Source organism: Eutrema salsugineum, unplaced genomic scaffold (assembly GCF_000478725.1).
Source record: "Eutrema salsugineum unplaced genomic scaffold, Eutsalg1_0 scaffold_4, whole genome shotgun sequence".
In the NCBI taxonomy this organism is placed as follows: domain Eukaryota; kingdom Viridiplantae; phylum Streptophyta; class Magnoliopsida; order Brassicales; family Brassicaceae; genus Eutrema; species Eutrema salsugineum.
Genome location: NW_006256686.1, coordinates 1,277,907 through 1,300,124, shown reverse-complemented (window position 1 = coordinate 1,300,124; position 22,218 = coordinate 1,277,907). Strand labels below are relative to the sequence as shown.

Sequence of the window (22,218 nt, the reverse complement as noted above, 5' to 3'; positions counted from 1 at the left end):
GTTTCCGGTTTCCTTCTCCGGTTTTTGTTCGGTTTATTTCAATTTCAGATGTTATTGGTTTAGTTCTTTTTACAAACCTATTTAGGTTTTGGATCGGTTCAATTATCCGTTAATATTATTGTAAAAAAAAAAATCAAAAAATTTATTTAATGCAAAAAAAGGTTCAAAAAAAAAAACGGTTTCAATAAGTGTTTTTGAGAATAATTTTCTCATAATTCAAATAGTTTTGGTTCCGCTTTATTTTTATTTTTATTTTTTGCCTTCTTCCAAGAACATAAGTTTTACGTTCCCTCATCCTTTAATTGTATAATACAAAAGTCAAACAACCACAATCAATTTATAAATTCAGGACTCAAATTATATGAAATTATTACAAACCCACCCCGGAAACGTAAACATATCTCGTTTGGCACATTTTCCTTGAAAAGTAATTAACCATCAGTAATATAATGTGATACAGAAACCAGGAAGGCCTCACATTTTCCGAAGGTTGTCCAATCTTGCCTGGAGGTCACTATCTATCCCCCCGCCGTCCTCAGCTCCGGCCGCCTCAGCTTGCACCACCTTGTTCTTCGTCGCTGGTGCTGCGACCGTATTAGATGGAGCATTCACCAGCTGAAACACCAATAAACCAGTCCAATCAAGTTAAGCATCTTATACGTGGAAATGGAATTAAGGATAGTCAATATAGGTTTCACTTTGGTTTATCTAGATTGTTTTACAGACAAATAGTAACTGATGTAAAACAAAATATAACGAGGACGAGGTAACAAGTATAGCATCTTAGTCTGAACTTGAACTTAATCAGTCTCTAGAACGGGTTTTAGATGAGTCCAGTTTATGTAGATTGAACATCCGTATGTTGAATTAGTGAGAATGGTAGCGCTAGGATTAATGTGTTACCTCTTGGTTGATATCGATTCCGATCTCGTCAAGGACTTGGCTAACAAGATCTTCAGTTTCTTCCTCTTCCTCATCTCCTTCCAAAGCATCATCAATAGCATCTCCCATCACCTCAGAGACCATCTCCATTTTTTCGTTTTGCCTCTCAAATTCTTGCATGATTTTCTGCAGAGATGGCAGGTTCATCTGCCTGTTCATTTGCCCCATTGCTTTAGTCACACCTTTCATTGCCTCACCCATTGCTTGTGTTGATTTCAGAGTCTGAAAAGTATAGAAAGTTTTAGTTTTTTGCCTTGAAGGAAATCGATACAACTATACGCTCTAGAAACTTTTGCTATGATTTGAAATCAAACTTTGACAATAACCAACCAAAGAAATAAAACATACCTGGATCCTGAGAGATACACCTTGGAGTTGGGATTTAAGCTTGTAAAACTTCTCAATCTGGTGCCGCGTTCTGATAAGGTCCTTTGCCATCACTTTCACAGCTCCCTGAGAGAAAATACCAAACCAATTCTAGTCAATATGCTATGCCTAAAGCATCAGCTAAACAAACACTGCAGAGTTTCATGTATTCTTTCTAAACATACATCATTGTAAATCTATTTGTTTTTGCCGATTGGTTCTTGCCAAGGATTTTCTAAACTAATCAGCTCAGGACTCCTACTTTAGCATCACTGCAACCATTTGGTGACACAGACAAGCCTGATGCCTAAAGTTGTGAAATTTGTTATCTAATCATACAACCTCAGCATATCCTGTGTTAAGTTTTAAATTCCAGATGGTAATGAAAGAAACAAGATTGTCAGCATAGCAAAACAGAAACAAACCATCTGGCCTTGCTTTGCGGTTTTTTTAATCTCAGCAATAAGTTTCTTCTCTTGTGATTGAAGGCCTTGCCTCTCTCTCTCTATGTCTCTGATCGACTTATCAAGCATCCTTTTGTTTTCCCGCAGAAGTTCTGAAACGAAACAAAGTAAGAAACCTCATTAAACCTTAAACCAGCATGTGCATGATTTAAACTCAGCATGAACATTCTTTAAGCTACAAAACAGTGCACATGGAAAGAACTACATAATCTCAGAACAGCAAAGCATTCAATCGAATGATATGTCACTTCAACAACAAATCGATTCTCGTTAATTTAAAACCAAATTACCCATTGACCCAATTCAAAAGATTGAAGATCCTAATGGTCTCGATGTCAAATAAATCCTAAAACTACAGATCAAACAGTTGCGATTCATCGAATTGGCGAAAGCGTTTATTGATGCAATCTCTTGTCAGTAAATGAAATTCAAGAAACAAATCGAGTGCCCAAGGACACAAAATTTTCACAGAAGTAAATCAGACCAATAAAGCGATGGAAAGATAAAGAACCTGCAGGAGTTTTACGCTTTCCGAAGATGGAATTCATCATGATTCAAAGAACAAAACTCAAAACTTTGCAGAAGATTTGACGAAATTAAATCCGATTCGAAATAGCAAAACTTTTCGATCGGAGTGTAAAAATTCACAACTTGAAGAATAGGAGCGACGAAGCTTCGGTCAGGTCACGCGGAAAGGCATTCTTTTTTTCTTTCTTCGTCTTCTAAGTATAGCTACTACAATCTTCTTCAAAATTTACTTTTGATACATTTTATATTTTGGAACAATGCCCTTAAAGATCTAATATTTTTAATTATCTCCTAAGAAAACACTATCTTATTAAAGCACCCTAAAAAATCATGACTCTTTATTAAAGCACCCTAAAAATCATGATTTATTTTTGGTTGAAATGTTAAGACTTATACCATTTTCTGAATTTTTTTAGAGGTAGAAATTATTACCTATTACAATAAAATAACCAAACCTAAATTACACCTAATAAATTATATGACAATAAATAAAAAGAAATAGAAAAAAGTAGCATAATACAATTCAAGAAGAGATAGAGTTTGAATCCTTTACGGGAAATGATAATAGATGGTTTCTTAAGACGCGGTCCAAGTATGATTTGATGGTTTGTATATGTCTCAAAGCAGACACAGGTTGTTAAATTGTATCATGGACTTAAAAACTCCGTTTGTTAAAGCATTGCCACCAATAGAGAGGCTGTAGAGAAATCTATGGAAGACAAAAACTGCTCCCATAATTTGTTACCTTATATGGAAGGCCTTGGTCGGAGCACTAGCAATAATAGAGAAGTTACTATCAATTATATAGGCCTGATTCAATTGTATAGTTGTTGATACCGGTTAACTTATGTTGGTTTAGTCTTTTGTTAGCTTTGGTTCAGTATATAATACATACATGTACATTGTAGACAGATTAGGAAAACTTGTAAATAACAGAATACATTTTTCCATCGTTATCATGAACTCTTCTTCTTTAATATAGGTTTCAGAGCAATCTCATCTCTCTGATTTCGAGCGTTTTTCTTTGATTTCTCTTTATTTTCACCATTTATTAGTCGCATTGATCTCGGACCTCTGAATTTTTCGACATCGGAAGCTCCCAAATCTGTTGTGTGAGCTTCGTCTTTGGTTTGATTCATCAATAGAGCTTCGGTCGACTATAATGGCGAAACAAGGAAGGAAACTACGCAATCGTTCACCTACCCAGACTGTTTCTGAGGTGAATGGATCTAGGATGAAGAATAAAGCTGAATCCCCTTCTTTCGATGATCCGGAACTCCTCGCACCTTCAATCCCTCTCGGATCTGCTAATCGCGCTACTTCTGGTATGATTTCTGCTAGAATGGAATCTCTGGATAATGTACACAGTCCATATTTCCTACATTCTGCTGATCATCCAGGTCTCTCTATTGTCTCTCATATACTCGATGGTTCAAACTACAACAACTGGTATATTGCGATGAGAATCAGTCTAGATGCGAAAATAAACTTGCATTTGTGGATGGATCTCTGATAGTTTGTTCAAAATCTGGATTTGTTGCAATAGTATGGTTAATGCTTGGGTGATGAATGTAGTGAACAGGGAAATTTATGAGAGTATTCTTTATTACGAAGACGCGGCTGAGATGTGGAATGATTTGTTCTTGCGATTTCGCATGAGTAATCTCCCTAGGAAGTATCAACTTGAACAAGCCATTTACATTCTTAAGCAAGGATCTCTTGATCTGTCTACTTACTACACAAAGAAAAAAACTCTTTGGGAGCAACTTGCAAATACTAAGTCTCATTCTGCGAAGAAATGCAATTGTGATACTGTCAAGGAATTGTTGGACGATGCAGAAACCAGCAAAAGCATCCAGTTTTTGATGGGATTAAATGATAATTTTGCTAACATCAGAGGTCAGATACTGAATAATAGGCCTTGTCCTGGCATGCCTGAGATCTATAACATATTAGATTAGGATGAAAGTCAAAGTGTGGTTGGTCAGGTTAACAGAGTTGTTCCAGCACCAGTTGCTTTTCAAATGCAAGACTCGACTACAACTGATCCTTCTCAGATCCTCTTGGCTCATGGTAACTTCAAGAAACCAAAGTGTTCACACTGTAACAAAAATGGACACACTGTTGATCGCTGCTACAAGTTGCACGGGTTTCCTCCTGGTCATCCAAAGACCAAACCTCAAACACAGTTGGTTCTAGAAATGTTGCATCTTTGGGCAGTCTTCCGCAGTTCTCTCAAGAGTCACAGATGGATCATTCTAAGGATAGTTTCGAGAATATGACCAATGACCAGATACAAACGATGATCTCCTATCTCAGTGTCAAGCTCCATCCTCCTGGTGTTAAAACTCCATCTGCTAGCACTTGTGCTTCAACTTCAACCTCTGCACCTGTTATCTCCTCGGTAACAGGTACATTTCTGGATCTCTACAATAATAAATACTATGACATGCTAATTTCCTCTATATCTACAGCACCAAAAGTGTTTCTTAGAGATTGAGTAATAGATTCAGAGGCTACTCATCATGTTACACATTGTAGAGATTTATTCATCACCGTTAAACCCTTAGCTAATACCTTCGTCACTCTCCCTAATGGATATACAGTTGAGATAGTGGGCATAGGATTCATTCAATTGACTGATGCTATTTCTCTACATAATGTGCTGTATATTCCTGAATTTATATTCAATTTTCTGAGTGTCAGTGTTTTAACTCGAACTATAAATTCTAAAGTTAGTTTCACTGCTGATGCGTGTTTCATTCAGACAATTACACAGGAATTGATGATTGGTCAAGGTAGTCAAGTGGGAAACCTCTATATTCTGAATTTCGATTCTGCAAATAATGAGATAACTTTATCAGATGTTTCAAGTATTTCTACTTCTTATACTAGCTTGCTTGTTGATTCTAAGACTTGGCATATGAGATTGGGTCATCCCTCTCAGTCCAAGATAGATGTACTTTCTGATGTACTGAACTTGAAAAGGAATAAAGATAATGAAAAGACTTCTAGTTGTTGTCATGTTTGTCACATTTCTAAGCAGAAACATCTCCCTTTTAAGTCGAAATAATATGTGTTCTCATGCGTTTGAGTTACTTCATATTGATACTTAGGGTCCTTTTTGTGTGCCAACTACTGATGGTTATAAATACTTTCTCACGATAGTAGATGACTATAGTAGAGCTACTTGGGTGTATCTTCTTCATGCTAAATCTGATGTCTTGTCTATATTTCCTGCATTCATTCAAATGGTTGTAACTCAATATGCCAAAAAAGTTAAATCGGTTAGATCAGATAATGCACATGAACTTAAATTCACTGACCTGCATACATCTAAAGGCACTGTTGCATATCATTCATGCCTGAAACTCCTGAACAAAATTCTGTGGTAGAGAGAAAGCATCAGCATCTTTTAAATGTTGCTAGAGCCCTCTTGTTTCAATCTCAGGTACCTTTAGAATTTTTTAGGGGGGGGGGGGCATTGTATTCTTACGGCAGTGTTTCTCAGTAATAGAATTCCATCTTTAGTTCTCGGTAACAAATCTCCATATGAGAAGCTTAATAATAAGATTCCTGAATATCATAATCTGAAAAGCTTATTTAGTTGTCTTTGTTATAGTTCAACCTCTCCTAAAGGTAGAAACAAGTTTGAACCTAGAGCTAGAGCCTGTGTTTTCTTAGGATATCCTAATGGTTACAAGGGATATAAGCTACTAGATATAGAGACACATTCTGTTTCTGTTTCACGGCATGCTATCTTTCATGACGATATTTTTCCTTTTGTATCGTCTACCATTACCGCTGATGCAAAAGACTTCTTTCCTCTATTACAGTCTCCTGCTTCTATAGATGTTCATTTGCCTCCTGTGCAAACATCTTCCGAGGCACATTATCACTTTGATGTGTCCTCTTCTGAGACTTTTATTCCTTCTGAGTCTATGTCTCGCAGACAAACACATTTACCCAAATAGTTGCATGACTTTCATTGCTATAACAATACTCTTACTAAAGTAACAACCCCTTATCCTATCACAAACTATATATCTTATTCCAATTTATCTGAGCCTTTTTGTGACTTTCTTAATACACTCACAAACACTCCTACTCCGGAGAAATATTTAGAGGCCAAGAACTTTCAGGTATGGTGTGATGCTATGTGTGTGGAGATGAGTGCTATGGAAAAGACTCATACTTGGTTAGTTTGTGAGCTACCTCCAGACAAGGTTGCTATTGGATGTAAGTGGGTGTATACGGTGAAGTATAATGCTGATGGTAGCATTGAAAGATATATATATATATATAAGGCCCGTTTGGTTGCAAAGGGTTTCACACAACAGGAAGGTATATATTTTCTTGATACATTTTCACCTGTTGCCAAGCTTGCCACGGTGAAGTTTTTGTTGGCTCTTGCTCCGAATTTGAAATGGTCACTTCATCAACTTGATGTTTCCAATGCTTTCTTGAATGGTGATGTGGACGAGGAAATATACATGAAGCTTCCACCTGGATACGCTGAGCTTAAAGGGGAAGTAGTTACACCAAATTCAGTGTGTCGCCTTTGGAAGTCTATATATGGTTTGAAGCAAGCCTCTAGACTGTGGTTCCTCAAATTCTCTTCTACTTTGACTAACTTGGGTTTTGAAAAATGTTACAGTGATCACACATTATTCATCAAACAATGGGATGGTAAATTCCTTGCAATCCTTGTTTATGTTGATGATATAATGATAGCGAGTACTGATGATGAAGTTGTGGTCGTATTGAAACATCAGTTAGAGTCTCAGTTAAAGTTGAGAGATCTTGGTCCTCCTAAGTTCTTTCTTAGTCTTGAGATTGCTAGATCTCATGAAGGCATCTCTATTAGTCAAAGAAAGTATTGCTTGGATCTTTTGGGTTCTATAGGGTTTTCTGGTTGCAAACTGTCTGCCATTCCAATGGAACCTAATCAGAAGCTTTGTAAAGATGAAGGTGTGGCCATTGATAATCCCAAAAAGTATTGCAAACTTGTTGGTAAGCTCCAGTATTTGACGATTACGCAACCAGACATATGTTTTGCTGTTTCCAAGTTGGCGCAGTACTCATCAGACCCTCGAGTTCCTCACCTACAGGCTGTTCACAAGGTACTTAGATATCTCAAGGGAACAGTGGGACAAGGGCTTTTCTATTCTGCAGATGCAAAACTGGATCTTCGAGGTTATTGTGATTCTGACTGGGAAGGATGTTTGGATACACGAAGATCTGTTACTGGATATGCTATGTTTCTTGGTGATTCATTGATTACTTGGAAATTTAAGAAGCAATCAGTTGTCTCTATGAGCACAGCAGAGGCTGAGTACAGAGTAATGGCTATGGCTGCTAAGGAGATGGTATGGTTATCTTACTTGCTTCAAGATTTTCGAGTCTCATTTACTCCTCATGCTTGCCTTTACACAGATAACACCTCGGCTCTGGGTATTACAAGCAACCCTGTGTTTCATGAACGCACGAAACACATAGAATTTGGCTGTCACAAGGTTCGGGAATACATTGACTCTGGATTCCTGAAGACCATGTACGTAAAGACTGATCAGCAACTTGCAGATGTGCTGACTAAACCTGTGTTCCCTGCTAAATTTCGCGAGAACATTAGCAAGATGGGGCTTCTCAACATATTTCCAGCTCCATCTTGAGGGGGAATATCAATTATATAGGCCCAGTTCAATTGTATAGTTGTTGATACCGGTTAACTTATGTTGGTTTAGTCTTTTGTTAGCTTTGGTTCAGTATATAATACATACATGTATATTGTAGACAGATTAGGAAAACTGGGAATAACAAAATACATTTTTCCATCGTTATCATGAACTCCTCTTCTCTAATAGTTACAAACCAGAGGCATCCAAATTGATTCATCTTGTTCTGCTTGTGGCTTAGCCTCAAAGAGCATTTTTCATTTTTAATATTCATGTCTGATTGCTCAAGAAGTTTGGTCCATCTCTCAGTTTTCAGCTCCATCATCCAGTTTGTCGAGGAACTCTATGATGTTGAATCTGCATAATCTCCTTAGTTGCAGTAAAAAAAATCTATAGTGTGAGATTATCTTTTCCATGGACTCTCTGGCAAATATGGAAGGAACATAATGTTCTAGTTTCAGTGAGAATTTGTTACAAACCTGCCTCGATTAGCAGTATAGCAAGGAAGTATGGTGGTATTTGGTTGAAATTTTATCAGGTGGTTGGAGCATACCACCTATGGACAATCTCAAATGTAACATCGGCTAGTCATAGATTTCTCCATCTGAAAATTGTGGCGTCTCATGGCTAGTGCAAAATTTCAGTGAAAAAGATCTGTTTCATAGCTGTTGTTCTTTCTCTTCGATTGAGTCGAAGCCTAAAACATAGTTACTAGCTATAATTAGGCAGTGAACTGTCTTAAAAATAAGGAGAAAATAATTTTCAAAGTTTGAACTGTAACTTTTAAAATAACATTAAACACGATTGGTTGGATTTTAGTGGTGTAGAAACATTTTTAGCTGTGGAGAGACCTTACAGCCACCACCAACCATCCCCATTACATTTCTCTCCCACTTAGCTTCTAACCAAACTTCAGAGTATCCTTCTCCTAAATACTCTGTTTGATTTTTCATTCTTGAGTAGATTCATTGACAACTTCATTAAGGTTATAAGTTCACTGATTTTGGGATATTTTTTGAAAATTTTAGTTATGTTGTTCTAAATCAACTTGTTGATTCAACAACAGCTTCAATATCTGGCCTATAAGTTCACTGATTCGACAACTTCAACGATTCTGATTTTTTTCTTTTATGTATGTCCGACAAGGATATGAGAAACAAACCACTGAAGGTTAGTTTTATTGATTCAAAATTTATGATAGATCATTACCAAGTTACATTTGAAAGATGTGTATGTCGCTAAGTAAGTAAATATTTGATCAGATGCAAGCATAATCATATAGAGATATAATCCAAAAGTCAATAGAGTGGGACTTCTAAAGCAATTAGGGGTTTTCAAGATTTTTAGCGCACATTAGATATTCTGCTGGCTCTGCCGTGTCTCGCCAGAGAAGATGACAGAAGTGAAAGTATTAACCCCACTTGCAACGGTCTCAACGCAGGAGCTGTTAAAAGTAGAGCCCCTTTGATGGCCCTATACCCAACAAGGGAACTACTCAGACATAACTTAACTTAACATGATCATTGGTTTTAAAAAGAAAGCAGTAAAATAAAAGAAAAGAGATGAATACAAACTTCTCTTATTGAAGAATAAGGTGGCGAGAAAGCTTCTCCACAAAGGCGAATAAAACTAAGAAAAATAAGCGGCTGAAAGTTATTCTTTGTCTAAAGCATGAAAGAGATATCTAAGAAAGACCTAAAAACATGTATTTATAGTCTTCAATCTCTTAGAGGCGTCTAGGGTTTACAGAAAAGAAGTCGGTGTAACTCTCAGGATCAAAACGGGCTTGTTGGGCTGAGATAGGTTGGCCGTGGGTATGTCCTCCTTGGCCGCGACGAGGCTGGTTCTTGGTCTGTCTTGTTTTTTACTTCAAGGCTTATCATCTGTCTTCAGTGCAAGGAGATGACTATCCGAGCTATGGTTTTGAAGAAGACACAGATGGTGAAGGATGTTATCTAGAACCACCAGACCTTGATCGAGATAACATAAGCCACAATATAGTTGGTATAGAGAGGATGACACTGACCAACAAAGCGACATAGGGGAAGCCTATGAAGAAGACTCTTGGCGAGAAGATATAGAATCTTAAATCAGTCTTGGAGAAAAAGATCACGAAGAGGAAACAAAACATGAGGGGTTCAATCTAGAAGAACAAGACCAGTACACGAAGCCGTACCATGAGAACATGATAAGAGAGTTTTTGGATCTCTTGGTTCAGTTAACCTTTGCACTATTGCGGGTAAAGGGTATCAGTCCAATGAGTGTGATTCAAACACTAGAAATGCATGAAACTACCTTAATCCAAGCAATCAAAAATGTGATGTTTTTAATTAAATAGAAGACTATGACAAATGATCAAACCAAATAAGCAAATAACTAAACAAAGACTGATCCAATAAGATAAAAGATAAGCCTCTATGTGTGATAATTAATTAGGGTGCATTCAATTTTAATCCAGGATGTTGAAGCAATCAAAAAGACATTTCATTTAGCTAAAAACTCTTAATCTCAATTAACTCACTCTCATGATGATAATTACCATGTTAATTAACTAATCAAGATCTAATTCTTATTAGTGAAAAGATTAATCAACAATAGAGGTGTCAAATTGGGCTCTGATCCGCGGGTTCGGCCCAAGTAAAACCGCAGTGGTGCGGGCTTAGGCTCCATAAAATTTGTCCAAATAAAATCGGCTTGGGGAACATCAGGCAAGACTTGGGAGATGTAGCAGCTTCATGACGTGGGTGAGTTACAGCAGCATTGGTCATGGCCAGACCGATGTTGTGGCCAGTGTAGAGATTTCCTTGTTCGGCTCCACCATTGGGCATGTATACATCAGGCAAGTCTTGGCCGATGTTGGTTTTTTAGTGCGTGAGAGAAGGATCAACATCGGTCAGAGTTTGGGTGATGTTATGGCTGATGTTCACTTCTTTGTCGGGCCCCAGCATCGGCCTAAGCACATCGGCCATAGCTTAGCTGATGGTCATATACATTTAGCCAAGAAACACTACTTCTTGTCCATTCTTCAAGTCTTTCCAAGCTCCATTTCATCCAAGTGCTACAAGCTGCTCCAAAGTACCTAGGTAGACTCTAAAACATGCAAAAAATACACTAGAACCTAATGCAAGACCTATCAAGACACAATTAAAACAAAAACACTAAGAAATCTATGAAAATGTATGCATGAGACACAAAGCAATAAGTAAAATGCATGCTAAAACAAGTGAATATATGATAATATCAGAACAAGCTATGGTATGAGGAAATGGACTTAACAATCAGTCTATAAAAGGCTGATCCGATTAATCATGAGTTTTGGAGCCATGAGGGTGAACCACAAGAAGACTATTGTGATGAAGCATAACTAGAAAAAGTAGAAGAGCCCAAGCAAAACCATTTCACCAACCAATCCAATCCATTGGAACATTCAACAGATGATGAAGGTGATTTTGAATCACACCACATCTATTTTTCAGATAACATCCAAGGACAAGAGGCTTAGCTTAGATGGGAGAGAGACAAAGAAGATTGGTTTCAAGCGAACCAAATACCTGAGGAGGAGAAGGCGTCTATTGCTGAAGAAACATCAACCGAGGATGCCTTTCAACATCGGGATCAAGACCCGAGCATTCAAATTCAGTATGATATACCAGATGCCACTTGGGAAGAGATGAAAAAGATATTGCGTGAATAGTTTGTGGAGGAGGCTGAAGTCAACTGACAAAGCTATGTGAAGGTTTATACAACTCCCGAACCAGGAAGGTGGATTTTAGCCACAAAGCCAATTCCAAAAGCTAAGCCAATGAAAGTGTTTCCAAACACTTCAGTAAAAAGGCAGAGATGACACCAATAGCCAAAGCAGAGAGTGGACAACCAAAGTTAGATCTTCAAACCATAGCTCACAAGCAAAGTTCAAATCCATTGCTTAAACCGCAAGTTAAGACAGATCAATGTAAGCCTTCTAAACTCTCTAAAGTAGATGACATGATCTGTTATAGATGGCATCAAAGAGGACATTTTGCTAAGTTATGCCCAGATAGAAAACAAGAAATTACTACGTCCTCAACTGAATCAGAAAAAAGTAGAAGCTAGAGAAGTAGAAAAAGATGAGTTGAATTCTGAAATTCCTGATTTTTGTTTAATGCACTTGTCTTTGCCAAAAGTTGTTGATGCAGGTCTAAAACAAGAAGTGGAGCACACAGTGGAAGTAGTTACCACGAGATAACCACTAGAGATGTTGAAGTTGGCATCAGAAACATCTTTCTTCAAGAAGAGCCACCAGATCACACGTTAACTCCACATGCCATGGCTCGAAAAGAACTTACCGAGAGTTCTGCTAAGGTAAATCCATTTATCCAACTTGTTTCTGATGATTCTAATTTTGTGATGTTGAATTTTCTGAGTACGGAAGAGTGCGAAGAAGATTTAGTCTCAATAAAAATATACTGATCCAATCGCTTATAAACTGCATGTGAATGAAAAATTAGAAGAAGTAGTGCAAACTGATTTATGTTCCTCTGTTTATAATAATTTTGTGAATGGTATTATGCGCCGATGAAGACAGTGGGGTGAAGGAGAAGAAAAGTTTAGCCTTTTCCAACAAGGAGGCTGAGCTACTATTGAAAAATTGTTTAGTCAAATGATTAGTAGAGAGATTAGTGCTATGAAGATAGATTAGTCTATTATAGTGAGCATTTGCCTTGGATTAAGCTTGTTTGAGGTTTGTTAGCACCACTAAGCCACTATTAGTCAGCCAAAGTCATTGACGTATGCCCAAGGTCCATGTCTCATCTTATAAGTTCTCAACCTTCAGTAGTTACTTTGTATATTCACATGCTTTGCATCACTGTGCTTTACATTCCAATCATAAGAACAACCATCTCCTCATCCTTAGAACTAAGCTAATAGGTTTTTTGCATCTAGATCCCGTAAGTCTTCTCAGTGGTTCGACCCTAACTTACATTTTGACATTGCCTTACACTTGGATTAGTTTAAGAGTGAGATTAGGAATTTCAAATTTGATTGCCTTTAGTTATTAGAACATCCATACGGGTTTATGTTTAGTTTTATTTTAAAACAAATTGTGTTATTGAGTCAGTCGTATCCTTTGTTCAGGGGTTAGATATAACATTACTCATACCTTGATAAGTGGACCAAAATAATTTCTATCCTAGGCGACGATAGAGTTAGATGTTATAAGTCTTGTAAGTGTGCATTTGACTACTCAATCCAGGACATAAAATTTATATAAAATCAATTATATTTATTAAGATATTTTTTATATATTAGTATTTTAATAATATATTAAAAAAATCTTGCAGCTTCAATCTCAGAATTTATATGTAGATTATGAGGTTTTACCGGTTTTGTTTTGAATCTGTATATGTCATGTTTAAAAACGTATTATTTGGTCAAACACTTATAAATTAATATACCAAAACCAACTAAAAATGTTGCAAATTAAACAAATGTTGTTTAATAAACATAATATTAATATGAAGATAAAATATTATTCATCATTTCTTTAAATCAATAAAATAATATATGTATATTTTTTTTATCATTTTCACTTTCATTATTGTTATATATGTGTTTTTTAAAGACAATAAAAGTAATAATTTTATAAGTTACTATTTTCTTTCTATAGTTTAACCAACACAAATTTCTATTTTGGTCTATTAATTTAAAAAACAAACTAATAAACACAACTCTTACTTTAAAATTAATAACAGTTTTTTAAATTTTGAAAACAAAAAATAAATGAATATGAAATAAATAAAATCACTCGAGATAGGTGAATTAAATATATTTTTACCAGTAAATTGGTTTTGGTAACTTTTAAAAGATTTCTCAATGATTATATCTGCCTCTTCCAATCAGAATGAATAATATTTTTCATCATGTTCATTTTTATTCTCAATATATCTGCATTTTCATTGATTATATCATTGATTATATCGTATTAAGGTTTTTTTTAATGATTATATTCAGTTTCATCATACTCATTATCACTTCATGCAATTACAAGTAAACAATAACCAATACATTTACATAATTTTTTTTTATAATAATAACAAATAGAACAATATAAAACTAAGAACTTCTATATTGATCTATGGCAATTCTAAGCCGAATATACAAAATGTACTTTTTTCGATCATTTTTGCACAATATATTACATGAGGTGATATGAAAATATGTTTTTTACATGGGACAAAAATTTGGATAAATGTAAATCATAATTATTAGTTATTTAAAATTTCATGTGGAAAGCCTTAAAATCAAGTAACTTCAATTTGTCTAAATAACATATATATATATATATAATAATAAATTAGTTTGTTAATAAAAATGGTGATAAAATTATTTCATCATAAGTAAAATTATCTTAATATTACGTTGGTTTTTTTTTGATAATGAAAATTTTAATAAATTTTTTATTTCTTTTTATTTTTTAACAGTAATATTAAAATTTGCATGGATTTTGGATCTTCGTATTAATACAACAAAGTCGGGTCTGTTTAACGGAGGTCGCCACCAGCAAGAATATATTCCACAGCAGCAAAGTTGGGAGTTCAGATTGGTTCCCTTCCGATTCGATATCTGGGATTACCTTTAACTACGAAGACACTTACAAGATAAGATTATGCTCCTCTACGCTTTCCTGGATATGTAAGCAACTATCTTATGCGGGCAGACTTCAACTCATTGCATCTGTTATAATGAGCATTTCCAATTTCTGAAATATGAAGTAGGCTTGGGTATTCGACGTTTGCGAGATGTCTCAAGGGTATTTGCTTTGAACCTTATTTGGCCATTATTCTCCCAGTCATGATCCCTCTGGGTTGCTTGGACAAAGCGCAATTTTTGAGGAACACGAGCTTTTGGGTGGCACCGGATAGCACAATTGGGTCTTGGATATGGAGAAATTTATTAATTGGGAAGAAGCTTCAATGTTCATTCAAAGCGTGGTCAGAGATGGAAACTCGATCTCATTTTGGCATGATAAATGGTTACCGGTGGGTCGTGTAATAGATATTATTGGATCATGGGGGCCTTGAATTCTGGGAATTCATATCAATGCTACAGCTAAAGATGCAATAGGACCAAATAGGTGGAGATTTTGTCGTATAAGACTTTGCTATCTTGATCCGCTATTCCAACAATTATGTGCACAAGGAGAATGGACGAGATTATTACTTGTGGCATCATGACCACTACGTATAAGGACTTATCCTCAATGCTCACTTGGGACCAGATTCGGGTTCATCACCCTCTAGTTCAGAGGTGGAGAGTTATTTGGTTTAATCAAGGCATCCCAAGATGCAAGTTTATTACTTGGCTGGCTGTGCAAAACAGATTTTCGACAGGAGATCGTATGCGTTAGTGGGGAGCAGAGCAAGCTTGTGTGCTTTGTAGAAAACGAGATGAATCAAGAGACCACCTCTTTTTTTGGCATGTTCATACTCCTTCAATGTATGGTTTGAGATTGCTGGGCAACGTGTTGGAAATCTTATATAAGACTCGGTGAGAGACTTATATGATTGAGAAAGAGATGGCTTGATGGGATCAACATGCTGGCTTTCACGCTCTCTCGTGTGGATCAGTGGATGGAGATGGTAAGACAAGGCTTGTTTCCACAAGACTTAAATCGAGATGGGATCTGTCAAGCTGGCTTTGATGCTCTCTCTTGAGGGATCGGTTAATGGTAGTGAAGTGGATCAAAGGCACCACTGAGGATCTCTGATACTTTAACACTTGGATCCGGTGAATCACACACACAAGAACAGAAGCAAAATAACTCTCAAGCACTCGCTAAGAGAAGAACTGCGTTATTTTATTGATCAAGGTAAAAAGTTTTGACTACCACAGCTGTGTGTGGGACTTTATAAATAGTCCGTCAGTTTTGAACCTGTTAGGTTCGACAAAAAGAAAAAGGACACAAAAGACTCAAAACTACATGACTTGTAAAAATAAACAAAAGAAATGGCAACACGTCTCATTTGGACACAAAAATGGAAAGTTCACTTAAACTAAAAAGAAAAATAACTTAACTACGTGCAGCCTTCTTTGGGCTTGAACCGACATTCTATGGCATTGTTTGCGAGTCTGGTACCACTAGGATACCTCCATATTACCTGCACAGATTGTACTAAATTGAAAATACCTGGTTATGGCCAGATGAGAGCTTAGTTGAAGCTGAGCTGTTTAAGACTTGTTCCGGTCCGAGAAAAAGCAACCAATACATGGTTTGGCTGATAAGCTCCAAATGCCTATTTTCATCATTTCTTCACCTTCTTTCACCATTTCTTCCATTGGTTCCATCTTTTCCACTCCAAATAAGCTCCCAAGCACCTCAATATCACTCCAAACATGCAAGACTCCCTTGGACCTAATTCAAAGTCCTAAAACTCTAAAACAAAGACAAAACAAAAAGAATCTATCTAAAATGCATGCATGAGACTCTATTCTTGGACCAAAAATGCATCCTAAATATGCAATGATATGAATATATCAAGTGGAAACTTACTGGTCAGGGTTGTTTGGTGATAGTTAGTTGCGATCATAACAGTGACGTAGTCATACCTTCAAGCTCGAGTTCTAAAAGTTTTAGCTAGGATCTTTTAAATTACTTTTTAGCAATGTTTTGAATCGTTCATACCCCAGAGATAATTTTCCTGAAAACCCAGCGTCTCGTTTTAATAATATTACATCGATTTTTATTCAAGCTTTTTACGTTAAGTCTTATTTATTTTCCATCCAATTTTCTTAAGTTTTAGCATTAGGTCATTTTTAGTTTTTAGTCGATTCTTCTTTTCTCATGTAGTTTAGGATTTACGCTTTAGTGACACCCAAAACCCGTTTAAAATATTGATTAGTTCTAGACTTCCTTATTTCATTTTCTTTCAAAAGTTTTTGCACAAAAGATCCTCCTTCGCTGTGGATTCGATCTCTAAGTACTAGAATCTATTAGCTGTGCACTTGCGGCTTTTATTGATTCTGTTAGGCTAAAACTTGTTCTCGCACTCACACCACATCAAGTTTTTGGCGCCATTCCCGGGGAAGGCAAGTGCTTTCTCTTCCGAAAAATTCTAAGAAAGGTTAGTAAATCGACTCTAGAACACGTTTTCTACTTATTTTCGTTTTGGGTTCTCTTTGTTTCAGATTTTGAAGCAATGGATCCCATGAGCAGAAATCCCTACTATGAGAAAGGTTTCTACAACACTCCTATAGCCACCAGATGCAGAGGATAACAGTATATGTGCAATCTTCTCCACTCTGTTCAGAACCCTAATCCGAACCACCAGCTGAATGGACGTCGCGAGCCTCCTATGTACCGAGATGATCCCTACGTGCCTCCTTTTGTTAACCCTAGACCATATGTTCATCGCCAACCTCACCAAATCCTTCAGCAGGATAAGAACATCCAGATCAGTAACCGCTTGAAGCAACAATCAAGCAGTTCATCGATGCTCAAGTTGTCTCTAAGGCCGAACTTCATGAGAGAATTGATAGTATGTCAATACACTTCAATAAGAAGTTTTGAAGATCTCTTGCTCAGGTCAGGCCATTGAAACACAAGTAAACAAGGACGCTGAATTCATCCAAAGTAGACGACGTGGAAGGACGAGTTGGAGAGAACGAAATCAGCATCCGAAAAGCCAAAGGAAAAATCCGTACCTTAGGAATCAAGCTCGATGAGGCGGAAGAAACCATCAATGATAAATACAACCAGAACTACTTCAATGTAGACAAACTTTGTAGTATAGTGCACGAAGTTTGGGACAAAGCAAACAAGATAGACTCCACTGTAGACAAAATGGTCTTTGCATTTGATGAAGTTGAAGAAAAGGTTGAGAAGATCATTCAAGGACGTGAAGTATCAACCTTCGCACCTCTCAATAATGATCTTGACCTAGGAAATGAGCATATCAAGCCAGAAGATCCAGGAAACCACTTAGAAGACAAAGGAGAAGATGAATCAACCAAGTCACCTTTGAGACCTTTCCCCGCGTTCGCATCTCTTGTGACCACGGCCAACATCCCCTCAGCCGCGGTCATACAGGTTCCACCCGCAGCCACTGACCTATTGTGAGTTGTGAATGTAGATGAGTCTAGTGCAAGATTGCGTACACTTGCTTCTGAGGGCAGGGTGGTGATAATTGGAACTTGTAGGTTTAAATATAGTTACTCAAACTACTCATATCATTGTAGCATTTGAGGTATAAAACCAAATGGAGATTTCTAGGCACCCGGACTATGATGATCAATTCTTAATCCAAGTCTAATGAAATAGGTTGGTAACAAAGTGATCTAAAACATAAAAGAAACAAGAACAAGCAATAACTAAGAACTAGACAAGAAAAACAAACAAACGATATAGCTAAACCTCTAGATGTGATCATTGATCAGGGTGATTTCAATGCCTAATTCATGATCCTAAGCAAACAATGCAACACTTGCTATTCTTTAGTCTAGAATTCTAAATCAGATTAATTCACTCTCATGACAATAATCCTTTTGTTAATTACCTAATCAAGACTAATTCCCATTAGTGAATAAGCAATTAACAAGCATAAGGTTCCAAGCCTAATATGACCGAACAGCCTCTTTGTGCATTAAAATAAGAGCTAAGATAGAATGAATCTCATACAGAAAGAATAAACAAGCATCACATGATCTCAAATCCCATTCAACTTAGAACTCAAAGCAAGACAATTTCTTTCCCAATACAATGATCACTATATTAATCAGCATTCAAACCTAAATCTCATTAGTGGTAATGATGATCAATATGCATTAATAAACAGTCCTAACATGTCATTTATGCTTCAAACAAACATTCCCATGGCATTCAAAACATAAACCCTTAAGTTAGCTCATTCATGCATTTCATAAAACACTTTTGGTGCATGAAATGCATATGAATCCATATTTCGCTTTCTCAAGGAAATCTGGCATTAGGAGCAGCTAACTAAGAAAAGAAAATGAGAATCTAGAAACTAAACATCATAAATCAAACATCTAAGAACCCTAATCTACACACCTAGAAGCTTAAAAGAAGACTACTAACTAATCATGCTTAACACACCTAATCTTTTACAAGAGGTGATGTTAAACATGATTAATAAGATAGAAACGATGAAAAGAATGATAAGAAACAGCACTGATTAATTAAAAACGAGGTATCTCTTCACAATCTTTCACAAAAAAAGGCAAAGAAAATAATGGGAATGAAAGATGATCCAAAGATGTCTAGGGTTTTCTCCCTAAAAAGTATTTATACTAAGGGGATCTGGACCGGGTCAGCCCAGGAAAAACTGGGTACTGACCTGGATTCTTTGGGTCCTCGATGGTTTGCTGCGAGATGGTCTCCTTCTCTCCACCCGCAGCTCCAAATGTCACAGCCCCAAGCAATTGTACATGCGAGTCAGGTCTTCTCCTTCTCCACCCGCAGCTCCCATGTCGCAGCCCCAAGCGAATGTACCTGCGAGTCAGGTCTTCTCCTTCTCCACACGCAGCTCCCATGTTGCAGCATGGTCCTGGTGTTAAACACACGCTGCTGCGAATTGTTCAGTCATAGTCCCATCTTGCAGCATTTCATTTTTTCTCGGACCAGTTTGCATTTGAGGCACCATAACCTGCGGGGTACTGATGCAAATGACTCGAGACAAACTCCATGGGGAAGGCAGCGTAATTGCCTAGAATTTTTTCAAAAGAGTGCAAGTACATCCGAGGAGAGAAAGGCTTTCCAGTAAGCGATTCTTTGCATCAGATCAGAAGGTTCCGGTTTCTTGTTGCGGGACGGGTCTGTTCCTCGTTTGAGATATCTGCCAACTCATCATTTCAAATTAGATGATTCAAATCTTCCTGGAAAGATGACTCAAAGCTCTAAAATCTTTATGAAGGCCCCGGAAAGTGGATCGGAAGGGAAAGGCTTCGTCCTGGGTGATCTTTGAGGCGCATCGGATTGGGCCGGAATGGATGCGAGATATGTTCATCTTATGTTGGCCATAACTTTCAGCTCACTGCTCCAATTCTATTGACTCAAAGTGTTATGGAACCGTGGCTAAATATTCTTGATTTTTTTTAAGACACCGGATGCTGAATCTAACGAAAAGGGTTTCCGGTATCACGATCTTTGAAGTGTATCAACACCTGGGAAATTTGGCCAATCATCATATTCCGCGTTTGGCCGAGTCCTGATACCCGTGGTAAGGTTATTGACCGAGAAAAAGCGACCGATACATGGTTTGGTCGAGAAAAAGCGACCGACACATGGTTTGGCCCATAAGCTCCAAATGCCTATTTTCATCATTTCTTCAACTTCTTTCACCATTTCTTCCATTGGTTCCATCTTTTCCACTCCAAATATGCTCCCAAGCACCTGAATATCACTCCAAACATGCAAGACTTCCTTGGACCTAATTCAAAGTCCTTAAAACTCTAAAACAAAGACAAAACACAAAGAATCTATCTAAAATGCATGCATGAGACTTTATTCTTGGACCAAAAATGCATTCTAAATATGCAATGAAATGAATATATCAAGTGGAAACCTACTGGTCAGGGTCGTTTGGTGATAGTTAGTTGGGATCACGACAGTGACGTGGTCATACCTTCAAGCTCCAGTTCTAAAAGTTTTAGCTAGGATCTTTTAAATTACTTTTCAGCAAAGTTTTGAATCGTTCATACCCCAGAGATAATTTTCCTGAAAACCCAGCGTCTCGTTTTAATAATCTTACATCGATTTTCATTCAAGCTTTTTACGTTAAGTCTTATTTTTTTCCATCCAATTTTCTTAAGTTTTAGCATTAGGTCATTTTTAGTTTTTATTCGATTCTTTCTTTTCTCATTTAGTTTAGGATTTACGCTTTAGTGACACCCCAAAACCCGTTTAAAATATCGATTAGTTCTAGACTTTCTTATTTCAATTTCTTTCAAAAGTTTTTGCACAAAAGATCCTCCTTCGCTGTGGATTCGATCTCTAAGTACTAGAATCAATTAGCTGTGCACTTGCGACTTTTATTGATTCTGTTAGGGTAAAACTTGTTCTCGCACTCACACCACATCAAGTTTTTGGCACCATTGCCAGAGAAGGCAAGCGCTTTCTCTTCCGAAAAACAATAAGAAGGTTAGTAAATCAACTCTAAAACACGTTTTCTGCTTATTTTTGTTATTGGTTCTCTTTGTTTCAGATTTTGAAGCAATGGATCCCATGAACAGAAATTCCTACTACGAGAAAGGTTTCTACAACACTCCTATAGCCACCAGATGCAGAGGATAACAGTATATGTGCAATCTTCTCCACTCTGTTCAGAACCCTAATCCGAACCACCAGCTGAATGGACGTCACCGAGACGATCCCTACGCGCCTCCTATTGTTAACCCTAGACCATATGTTCATTGCCAACCTCACCAAATCCTTCAGCAGGATAAGAACATCCAGATCAGTAACCGCTTAAAGCCACAATCAAGCAGTTCATCGATGCTCAAGTTGTCTCTAAGGCCGAACTTCATGAGAGAATTGATAGTATGTCAATACACTTCAATAAAGAAGTTTTGAAGATCTCTTGCTCAGGTCAGGCCATTGAAACACAAGTAAACAAGGACGCTGAATTCATCGAAAAGAGAATAGACGACGTGGAAGGACGAGTTGGAGAGAACGAAATCAGCATCCGAAAAGCCAAAGGAAAAATCGTACCTTAGGAATCAAGCTCGATGAGGCGGAAGAAACCATCAATGATAACAACAACCAGAACTACTTCAATGTAGACAAACTTTGTAGTATAGTGCACGAAGTTTGGGACAAAGCAAACAAGATAGACTCCACTGTAGACAAAATGGTCTTTGCATTTGATGAAGTTGAAGAAAAGGTTGAGAAGATCATTCAAGGACGTGAAGTATCAACCTTCGCACCTCTCAATAATGATCTTGACCTAGGAAATGAGCATATCGAGCCAGCCTTAATTTTGTAAGTTTTTTTAAAAAGTTTTTTTCATTATAATTTATATTCCTGTTTAAATTTAAATCCTTATATAGATATAATTAGGGGGATTAGTTAGATTCTGAATTTAGATAGGCCCGGAATTTAGAAATAGATTATATAATTAATAATTATAATTAATTTAATTTTGTAAATTATTCAGATGGCTCCCCGGACCAAGAGGTTCCACTACCGGGAGATAGTTGATCCGGATGCTACCGCTCCGTCCACCTCAGCTACGGGGTCTGCCATCTCG

At 37.1% G+C, this 22,218-nt stretch overlaps 2 protein-coding genes across 2 annotated transcripts; one reads left to right on the top strand and one right to left on the bottom strand.

The window, feature by feature from the left end:
* Positions 1-305: 305 nt before the first annotated feature.
* On the bottom strand, positions 306-2,515 carry LOC18013554 (vacuolar protein sorting-associated protein 2 homolog 1). Its single transcript, XM_006396044.2, has 5 exons — positions 2,284-2,515; positions 1,734-1,864; positions 1,291-1,395; positions 904-1,164; positions 306-615 (listed from the first exon to the last, which is right to left on the bottom strand). Exons 1-5 carry the CDS (start codon positions 2,321-2,323, stop codon positions 475-477), a joined length of 678 nt encoding a protein of 225 aa, XP_006396107.1. The 5' UTR covers positions 2,324-2,515; the 3' UTR covers positions 306-474.
* A 947-nt stretch (positions 2,516-3,462) lies between these two features.
* Positions 3,463-4,261, top strand: LOC112084603. Its single transcript, XM_024153838.1, has 2 exons — positions 3,463-3,749; positions 3,847-4,261. Exons 1-2 carry the CDS (start codon positions 3,463-3,465, stop codon positions 4,259-4,261), a joined length of 702 nt encoding a protein of 233 aa, XP_024009606.1.
* Positions 4,262-22,218: the final 17,957 nt, after the last annotated feature.